Here is a 10,381-nt window from a genome sequence, read left to right as displayed (position 1 = left end):
TTACTAAATGTTAGTATATAAATATTATATGTTAAATGAATATATTCACTGTTTTCGTTGGTAGTTTGTGAGAACTGAGTGAGCACATGTTAATGGCTGTATCTTTTGATTTATCTTTTTACAAATTCAGAGATTCGTTTTACAATTGTTTTAGAACTTTTACTAAATGATCAGCATATTTTTTTTCATTTTCGGAAGATGCTCACTCAATCCACACACACACTCTCAAATAATTCTGGCGCTAAACCGAAAGCAATCCAGAAATCCACGCCTAAAATAACGTCCGAGACAATACTGGGCACAACATAAAATTTAATAACTTTCGTAATGTTTTTAAAAGTTATCGGCACAAAAACATACCCTATTGACTGGACTACGACGCCATTTGCAACACTACACGAGTCCGACTCCATCGGTTGCAGCTCAAATCCAAACTTAACAAAGTCTTTATAAGATTGCCTGCCCAAAATTGAAACGGCGGCACCTGAGTCTGCTAACCCGTAAATGTCAAAATCACACACCTTAAATTTCAAATAAGGCCGAATATCACCTTCCCTAGGTGCAAAGAGAACCGTAGCAATAGATTTATAACTGAGAAACTTTTTCATGGCATCACTCAGTTTTGTCGGAAAAATACTGCTACAATCCGGCCCTACTTGTTTTTTGAACGTGAATCGGAACGTTCCTCCGTTTGACGTTCAGGTTGAGTTTGACGTTTGGTACAATTCCTAACCATATGACATATGACCCGCTTGGCCACAGGAAAAACATGAATAAATGCCCTTCGATGGTTTCCCATTACATTTGCGGAAGTTATGCGCAGTGCCACCGCATTTATAGCAAACTGGACCTGCAGCAGCGTTCTGTGCATGTGTGGATTGAGTGGACGAGCGTTGAACGTTCCTAACCGCATTGCCCTGTTGAGCATTCGACTTTGCCTGTGATTGCGACCTAACAAATGCCTGTGAACGCTTGCCATTACTAACATTCACCGCGTTCACCTGCTTAGCCTTCCCTTTGTACGCAAAATCACTGCTAAGAGTCTGTGCCGAACCAGCTTTACCGGGCTCAACAAAGTACTGCGTGCGCTGTGCTGCTTGCTCCAATTTCCTACAACAATCCTTCAACTCCGCTATCGAGGCTATATTTACTAAAGCAAGCTGTTGTGAGAAGCTAGGCCTAATGTTGTTCATCAAAATCTGCAACTTCTCTTCCTCGGGCAGTGGATTCTTCAAGCGACCAAAAAGACAGGACATAATCGCAAAATAAATATGAACTGGTTCATCTAAACCCTGTGTCCTTGCAAGAATCTCACACCTCAACCGGAAATCAAAGTTTGCAGGCTCAAATTCATCTAACAAAATAGCTTTAAGATCATTCCAAGAAGAAACTTGTTCCTTGATACCTCTGTACCAAAGCAAACCCTGATCAACAAATAACTGCGCGGCTGAGTTAAACAAAACCACATCTGACACACCATAAGCCAGCTTGAGTTCTTCAACTCGCTCTAAGAAGGACCGCGGATCAGTGCTGCCATTAAACTTGACACCCCATTTGGCAACATTCTTATCTCCGGAGCAGTGAACTTGTAACTCTCTAGTTGGGACCGCTTGACTTGACTGAGCTAACACCGACACACCCTCACTAGAAGTACTGCTCGTCTGGCCTACACTGTCCAACTGTGCCAACAAAGCATCAAGCCTACTGGAGAACTCAACCTTCAAAGCCAGCTTCGCCGGATCTTCTTCAACCTGAACCCGCAGAAGCCTGAAGTACAGATGATTACCCAAAGCCTTCGACCTGTTCCCAGAGTATCTATCCTTCGACTGAACAAATTTTGTGACTAAAGATGATAAATCATTTAATTTATCTGAAATAATCTTCAACTCTGAGTCAGGCGCTAACTCGGTCTCCAAAATCTCATCTGGCCGACATTCCCCTACTAAACTTCTCAACTGTTTCCTAAGACCCTCTACTGTTGATGCTGGTGTCTCTGATCTTATTATTACTTCATAAATTAACTCATCGCGCAGCAAGGAATGAAATTGCACTGAAGAAGCCATTGTATAAGTTCAAAACTCAAGGTATTAAGTATGTTGGCAACTGACTTACAATAAATATATATTCTTACAATGATATACCAAGTGTTTTATTTGCTTTCAACCTTTTCAGATAAATGTAAGTATATTTCCTTTCTTAAATGTTTTGCATCAAATGCATGCAGTGAAAACAAAGTGAAATGTGAGTATTAGTGAGCAAACAATTTTCAATTGTATGAAGTAAAAATTTCGAATACAAATGTTCCTGTTTCAATGTATGTATGTAAACACTCTTAAATTGCAAAACGTTCCAAAACTAAATGGTAAGTATCTGTTTAAGAGTATATTAAATTTGTTCACACAATTTTTTAAACTACTGAATTGTTAAGTTACACAAATATACACTGTAATTTACTCAATTTTGGTTGATAATTTAAAAGGTATTTAGTATGGCTTTAATAATGAAAATTTTGATTTAAACCACTCACAATGTCAGTTACCCCTATGTATACAATGCCTTTAAATGGAAAACTCAAAAGCTTCCAACAACTTGCCCTTAACTTAATGTCAAAACGTCACAACTCAATGGTGATACTCTCAAAATATAATACTCAAATGTTACTTCAAAATTCCAGGTCAAACGGCAAAATAAATCCTAAAAGAATGTTTTTTAAATATTATACACAATAATCTAGGTCACAGCCTTTAAATTACTAAATACATGCCACAAAAAGTAACTAAATAGTGCTTATTAGTTTGACACCTTCCTTCCTGAAGGAAATGTCAGCACAAAATCAAAACTTCAACAGAAGGTTCAAGCATGTGAATAATTCTAAGCTTTGCAAGCCAATATCAAGTTTGTGCAGCAAAAATGGTCAAAATAACAATGTAAGCAAGCTGAAGCTGCACCCAAGTGATAATGAAATGCGCACAATCAAGACACAAGCTCAAAATGAAACTCAAACGTAAGTATGAACACAACTTTCACTATCTCTATGTATGGCACTGAAATTTTCCTGAATTCTTGAGGAAAATCTAAGCTTTTCTAAACCTGGGCGCCAATGTCATGGTAGACTATTCCCAGCCCGGCAAAAAGGGGAAAGTATGGGAAAGCCCCAGACAATAAATTTACACAAAATGAGTCTTAAACTTTGGCGGATCGTCCGCCACGAAAAAGAAGCAAAAAAAAAGTACTTAATAAGGTGCACTACGATTTCCTCAAGATTTCAGGTCTCTAATTGGGTGGAAAGAAAACGGTTAGATTGTGACACACTATTTTATTGTCTAACGGACACAAAGCAAGTTATAGCCAGTAAATCATTATTCTAAGCTTAAGCTAGCACCTTAATATGTATTGCCAGACGGTAGAGCTGGGCCGTGCAATAGTTCAATTCTAAATGATTTACAAGCGTTCCTAAGTTCTGTTAGTCCCTAGTTATCAGTGCCAACATAGATAATAGGAATTCTTCTTAACTAAACTAAGTAATCTTGCCTTCCAGGAAGAAAGAAAATGACACCAACCTTCAAGCCAGAAGTTACCGCTAATACAATGTGTAAGCCCTCCTTCTGCGAGCTGAAGCTGGTCGCCCCAGGCGCTGTGACACAATGAAGCACCACCGCAACCGACGCATCAGCAAGTTGAGAGCATCTTCTTCGCCTGGATAGGCTCGACCCCGGAAGCAAGCTATCGCACCATTCGACGCTTGTGGTAAAATTGGAGTTGCCGGACAAACCGGCCCCCCTTTATAAAGAAGACATTACTTGAATGTCTGTATAACCAGTATAACCTGGAGTAGGCCTAAACACAGATTTAGTTGTAATTGTAATTGTAAATATAGTTTTAATTCCCAGTCAGCAGCTGGAACTTGAGAGAGCTCATTTTCTCAGCTCTGACGACCCTTCCCTCCACATAGTCCACCAGAAGACTGGAAATAGACACACATGGTCAAATTAAACTGAGGCAAGGATCAATAATGTGATCAACCTGATACACCCATAATATTCTACTTACTATTCATGGTGGGAAAATATTCCTCCAGAATGCCCTTAGGCTACACAAGGATTGACCGCCAGCACTCCATCAATCTGATCACTTTTTGGATCGAAGATGAAACTCGATAAATAAAAGCAGGCACTGGAGGCCTGAACAGGACCGGAGACAGCTAGCAAGTGCAGGAAATGATCTCAGGAGCCCTAACGACCTTGAGAGGCTTGGGGATAACATCTAAAATGACCACCTCAGCAGTCCTCTGCAGAAATAAATTTCAACCAACTGAAAATCCTAGTGCACAAAATTCCATATAATTTTCCAACAATAAAGTGACTATTTTCTGATTTATTAATTACATTTAAATTGTTAATTCTAAATAATTAAATATTCTGAAAATTGTGCATATTTGTATTCTGGCAACACCCTTTGTTGACAGCTGATTCTGATTGGATAATCGAACTGTCATCCAGTATCGATCCAGTTGCTAGATCACATAAAGGCTTTGCTATGCGCAAAAAGTAATTACGTTCGGGACAAATTTAAAACTGCCGTTGTTAAATTGTTAAGCTAAAATGTGCAATGTCACATCATTTCTATAGTGAGAACCTCGAAAGACGAATAATGATCGCTAGCGAGGCATAATATATCTCATTATTCAAGACGAACGAGCGTAAATTAAAAGGGAAGAAAGAATTGACGGATGAAATTGAAAAATTTCATAATTCCGAAACGTTATAAGCCACTTTTTTAAATAAAAACACGAATAACTCTGGTTTGACCAGAAATAACAAGGAAATAGAAACTAAAAGATTAATTTCGAGACACCATGCTGTAAAAATGTTCGAACGGAATACGCGACAACCGGTCACTTCGGCGTTCGACGAAACAATGTGGGTGGCTGGTGGCGGGTCGGGGCGCGGGGAGCCTTGTGTTGCAGGTGGGGAAAAACGGGACTACCAACATCGCGGCGGTGTGACGCCGGAGCGACTTACAACGAACGATGGCGCCATCTACCGGTCCGATGCGACGTCTACGACGTACTCTCTCTATAAAGACCTCGGATATACAAACGGCACAAATAATATAAAAATATTTATTTCAATTTATAGTTTTGAATATTACACGGTCCTAATACGAATTTTAGTCGATAATATTATACAATAAGCATGATTTTGAATTATTTCTGAATTATAATTCTCATTATTGACGAAAAATAGTGACACCAAAACTGAAATAGTATTAAAGTATTTAATGCAACCGGTGTTTAAGGGAGGTAAAACAAGGTGAATGGCGCGATTATTATTCTGAGCGACAGAAACTTACAAAACGAATTTTATTCAAAGGAAATTAAAATTTATGAAAAAAACAATTACTTATTTTTATTTCACTGAGTAGAAATTAAATATAACACAATGCACAATAGTGCTAAAAATAAACTACTTAGTATTTCACACACAAAGTATAAAACAAAGGTCTACACTAAAAGTGTCGCGTCTAGGTGGTCAAGTCTTACTCTATGACACGGTTCGCTTCACGCGCATGCGCCTCGCGCTGCCGCCGCTGCCGGTCGGCGCACAGAATATGTTCGAGTTGTCATTTCTAGTACGTAGTACATAGTAGTTCAATGATGGGTGCCATTTTAATGTGGGCGATAGGCTGCCAACCTGTTAGGCCCACTTGCACCAACCACTTAACTCAGGGTTAGTGGTGTGTGTGTGGATTGAGTGAGCATCTTCCGAAAATGAAAAAAAATATGCTGATCATTTAGTAAAAGTTCTAAAACAATTGTAAAACGAATCTCTGAATTTGTAAAAAGATAAATCAAAAGATACAGCCATTAACATGTGCTCACTCAGTTCTCACAAACTACCAACGAAAACAGTGAATATATTCATTTAACATATAATATTTATATACTAACATTTAGTAAAAAATAGGCCAACCTACCTCTATAAATATTAGATCACCTAGTGACGTATTAAATTTTTTACAAATAGTTTCTTATGCTCACTCAATCCACACACTTTTGAAAAGCCGAATTTTGATGAAAAACATAAGATTTAGACCGCTATTATATGTGTATAGTTTAGTAAAAGTGAAATGGGAATTTGTAAAATACAAAACGAACCACTAACATGTCAGGTTTTTTTATAATAAATTTTTGTAAGTGCTCACTCAGTCCACACGTTTTGAGAAAGTTAAAAATGTAAATATCTTACGATTTGTAGCACCTAAGACACTCGAAAGTACTTCAACATTTAGTAAAAATTTTTACTAAATATCCACCATCTAATATTTTATATTCGTTGTCTGGTTTTAAAGATATTCAGACATAACTTTTCTCATACAAATGTATCAAGTAGGATGACCACACTATGTCGGCTCCTGATTTTCCCCACCTTCCCATTGTCATATTGAGATTGGGGAGTATCGTTCGTTCAATTTTGATAATATTAAACTAATATCATATTAATTATCCATCTGCAAACTGTTTTTAGGTTATGTTCTTGGCCTAGTGATGATGTGTATTGTGTAATTTTTATCGACGTCAGGATAATAACCATATCGACATGCATGCATTAAAAAGGACATGAATGATAATTGGTAAGAAACAAAGAATATAATACTTCACTAGTAAGAAACCAGAACCTGGTAATCTAATCGCGCTAACAGATGAGCGTACCGGATTTGTAAGTGGGAGCGAGAAATAGTTATTCTTTTCTCGCTCCCACTTACAAATCCGGTAAATTATTATCAAAATTGAACGAAACTCCCCAATCTCAATATGACAATGGGAAGGTGGGGAAAATCAGGAGCCGACATAGTGTGGTCACCCTACTTGATACATTTGTATGAGAAAAGTTATGTCTGAATATCTTTAAAACCAGACAACGAATATAAAATATTAGATGGTGGATATTTAGTAAAAATTTTTACTAAATGTTGAAGTACTTTCGAGTGTCTTAGGTGCTACAAATCGTAAGATATTTACATTTTTAACTTTCTCAAAACGTGTGGACTGAGTGAGCACTTACAAAAATTTATTATAAAAAAACCTGACATGTTAGTGGTTCGTTTTGTATTTTACAAATTCCCATTTCACTTTTACTAAACTATACACATATAATAGCGGTCTAAATCTTATGTTTTTCATCAAAATTCGGCTTTTCAAAAGTGTGTGGATTGAGTGAGCATAAGAAACTATTTGTAAAAAATTTAATACGTCACTAGGTGATCTAATATTTATAGAGGTAGGTTGGCCTATTTTTTACTAAATGTTAGTATATAAATATTATATGTTAAATGAATATATTCACTGTTTTCGTTGGTAGTTTGTGAGAACTGAGTGAGCACATGTTAATGATTTATCTTTTTACAAATTCAGAGATTCGTTTTACAATTGTTTTAGAACTTTTACTAAATGATCAGCATATTTTTTTTCATTTTCGGAAGGTGCTCACTCAATCCACACACACACGGGTTAGTGGTGGTTTTACAACCCCTTAATTATCTACTAAGAGTAGCACTGAAACTTGAGCAGTTCCATGTGCTCTGCCAACCCTGTTTGTGAATACAGGTGTGAGTATGTAATGTCTGTATGTTTATATTATAATGCAATAGAAATCAAATTATCTTTCTTCGTGGTACCGATCCTCATGGATAAGGGCGTGAGGATTGTGGGAACTTCACCAGCGTTTTCCACGCCACTCGATCCTGGGTCCAATGCATGCTTGGCTGCAATGTGGTCTCTGTCACAGACTCTATTCTGCCACGCGCGTTTATTACTCACCTACTTAGCCTTTTGAACGTTTTGCCTCTCGCGTCAAAATGTGGCCCACACACCAATACCTCTACTAGTAAATAACGAAAATAAACGAAAATACATCTTATCTGTCAGCAGGACAGCGTCCGCCATAGCAACTTTAGGCCGTGCGTTAGCAAACGACGCTTTTAGGCGTTCTTGGCGGTCAAAGGGTTAGACTTTTAGTATCGCATACGGAGCTATGCTATAGCTATGGTTTCAAGAATCAGTCTTGCATTCAGACATCAGTCTATCTGATCGCGAATCTGGGTAATTCTATTTTAGTAGCGATATAATAATAGCTACTATTATGATTCGCGCTCGATTTCACTTGTACTTGTCTGCAGTCTATTAAATATGCACTTCCTGTCTGTTATTTCTGTTGCTTTTCCTTTAGCTCACTAGTAGTAAATATAATGTTTTTTAACAACTACTTAACTACTAGAGATAAATAATTATAATATTACATTTAAACACAAATTGACAGAGTCTTATGATAACCTCAGGAAGGCTATGCGACGAGACTTTGGCAAATGTTTACCAAATAAATTTTTTTAACCTTATAAAGTTATCATCTGAATATAGATATGTACCTAATAATACTGTTCAATTGCCAGATACGAAACCTACTTAAATATTTCATCAGTTCAGCCCAAATTTAGCCGATCGGGATATCAAGAGGGCGTTCCAATGTAGACATACTCCATGCTAGGCAGTAGACACAATATTTTTTTTCTGTTTTTCGATTACCTATACATTTTATTAAGTCATCTTATTCATCGTCATCACAAAAAATGTATAAACATCACATAGACATAGTAAGATATGCATCCCGTTCCATATTATCCTTTGCAAGCTGTGGGGCGGCCCAAGAACCGCTGGAAGACAATGTGTCGGAGAAACTGCTTCAGCTCCACTTTTTTAGACTGGCAGGAAGTTGCGCTGGTTCGGGATTGGCACGACTGGCACGCTGTCCTTTTGAAGGCCAAATTCTTTTTCTATAACTAAGCCAAAACATTTAGTTAGGTGAGTTTGTATATTACTAAAAATTTCTGAAATGATATGTTTCGCGTGTCTGCCTATCCGACTTTACAATGTAAAAAATGAAAAACAAAGTATTCAACCGACTTGACATATTTATATTCACGAGAATTGTTACTTTTGTATATTTAGCTCACACACAAACCACGCTTGTCGTTGATAGGTATTTTCTTCAGAAGTAAAATAGGACAATTCCACGGACAACAAATGTGATTAGTGCGGGAAGCCTCACAAATTATTAGCTCCATTACCACAGATAGATCTGGAAAGAGAAACGATATTACGTAGACACGGACATTAATTAAACGATTTATCAAATTCAGGAACTGAAGTCAACCCACCAAAACAATAATAGGCACGAGGATGGTCACAAGGATCACGGCTGCGGATACTATCTTGTATTTGTGCTTGCGAGCCTTCACGGCACAGTACGCCTCGAATCTCTGATACTGATTCACGCCGTAGCGAAGCCGGTAGTATTCCTGGAGCTGGCTCACAAATCCAGGGTTAGGGTTGATGAAAAATCTCTTCGACTTCACATATTCGAAGGCCTGGTCGAAATTCATGTTGTACTTTTGCATCAGGTAGGCGATAACCAAGGTGGCCGATCGTGACACGCCGAAACGGCAATGGACAAGAACATTTCCACCGCTCGCGAGGCCCTCCTCAATGAAGGCATTGGACATGGGGAAATAGGGCAACAGGTTCGTCGCGCTCGTATCGTACGCCTTAATGAAGAGGTTAGTGATGTTGTCGTCGGCGAAAGTCGACTTCGGAATGCGATGCGCTTCGATGGTGAGTACATGGGTGATGTTGAGATGTCGGAGGACATTTCGATCAGTGGCAGCCTTGATATTACTCAGGTAGAGGCCCGGGATTATCTCGCTATAGCAAACCTGTGTGCTGAGATCAATCTTCTGTGTGACGTGTGTGGCTCGCTGGACCCAGTGTCTGAGCGCCTGGACCGGATTGGCTACGCCAAGGAACGCCACTACTAACGAGGTTCCTAACATAACCAGCAACCACCGTCCGGCCGTGGTCGTTGGATTTGCTTACTTCATTATTTGAGTTACTTCACGAGGTTTGTTTTTCTGTTTTTATCATGCATTTTTTCTATCGTATTGATACGTGTTTTTGACTTTGAAGTTTGACATTTAAAAAGACGTTAGCGACGCGTCAGAGGTTCACGGCGGAGATTTAATGGCGGCCAGTTATTTTCGTACTTCCCAGAGTTTGTTTAAAATTTATTTGATGTTGATTACGTGGGGAGCTCTTCATGATAATTTAATAAAGTATCAGTCGGTAGTTGGATAAATTTTTATTATGATTACGATAAAGTGGAGAAGACTGAGCAGGGAAGCGGTCCCTGGCCCTAGGCCGGGAAAACGATAGGTTACAGAAAAGTGATTGAGAAAGCTAGCTAGGAAACGTAAGCGTTCATATGCGAAGCATGGGTGTAGCATTTGCTAGAGTACCCGACTCGTACCGGTCAAAACTCCAGCTCCCTTC

At 38.4% G+C, this 10,381-nt stretch overlaps 2 protein-coding genes and 1 long non-coding RNA gene across 3 annotated transcripts; all 3 read right to left on the bottom strand.

The window, feature by feature from the left end:
* Positions 1-728: 728 nt before the first annotated feature.
* Positions 729-2,098, bottom strand: LOC125237321. The gene has a single exon (XM_048144311.1). It carries the CDS (start codon positions 2,061-2,063, stop codon positions 729-731), a length of 1,335 nt encoding a protein of 444 aa, XP_048000268.1. The 5' UTR covers positions 2,064-2,098.
* Positions 2,099-3,301: 1,203 nt separating this feature from the next.
* LOC125237564 lies at positions 3,302-4,609 on the bottom strand. The gene is made up of 2 exons (XR_007178348.1): positions 4,051-4,609; positions 3,302-3,964 (listed from the first exon to the last, which is right to left on the bottom strand). It is a non-coding gene; the product is annotated as an uncharacterized LOC125237564 (long non-coding RNA).
* A 4,486-nt stretch (positions 4,610-9,095) lies between these two features.
* LOC125237563 (dual specificity protein phosphatase 1B-like) lies at positions 9,096-10,009 on the bottom strand. Its single transcript, XM_048144691.1, has 2 exons — positions 9,214-10,009; positions 9,096-9,134 (listed from the first exon to the last, which is right to left on the bottom strand). The coding sequence occupies exons 1-2, from the start codon at positions 9,883-9,885 to the stop codon at positions 9,120-9,122; spliced, it is 687 nt and encodes a 228-aa protein (XP_048000648.1). The 5' UTR covers positions 9,886-10,009; the 3' UTR covers positions 9,096-9,119.
* Positions 10,010-10,381: the final 372 nt, after the last annotated feature.

This window comes from Leguminivora glycinivorella, chromosome 21, assembly GCF_023078275.1.
Source record: "Leguminivora glycinivorella isolate SPB_JAAS2020 chromosome 21, LegGlyc_1.1, whole genome shotgun sequence".
Taxonomy (NCBI): domain Eukaryota; kingdom Metazoa; phylum Arthropoda; class Insecta; order Lepidoptera; family Tortricidae; genus Leguminivora; species Leguminivora glycinivorella.
Note: the sequence above shows the minus strand (reverse complement) of the source record. Positions and strands in the feature narration are given on the sequence as shown.

What these genes read in the sequence shown, in the direction of transcription:
- LOC125237321 (XM_048144311.1), bottom strand. Translation starts at nt 2,063, where the DNA reads ATGGCTTCTTCAGTGCAATTTCATTCCTTGCTGCGCGATGAGTTAATT.
- LOC125237563 (XM_048144691.1), bottom strand. Translation starts at nt 9,885, where the DNA reads ATGTTAGGAACCTCGTTAGTAGTGGCGTTCCTTGGCGTAGCCAATCCG.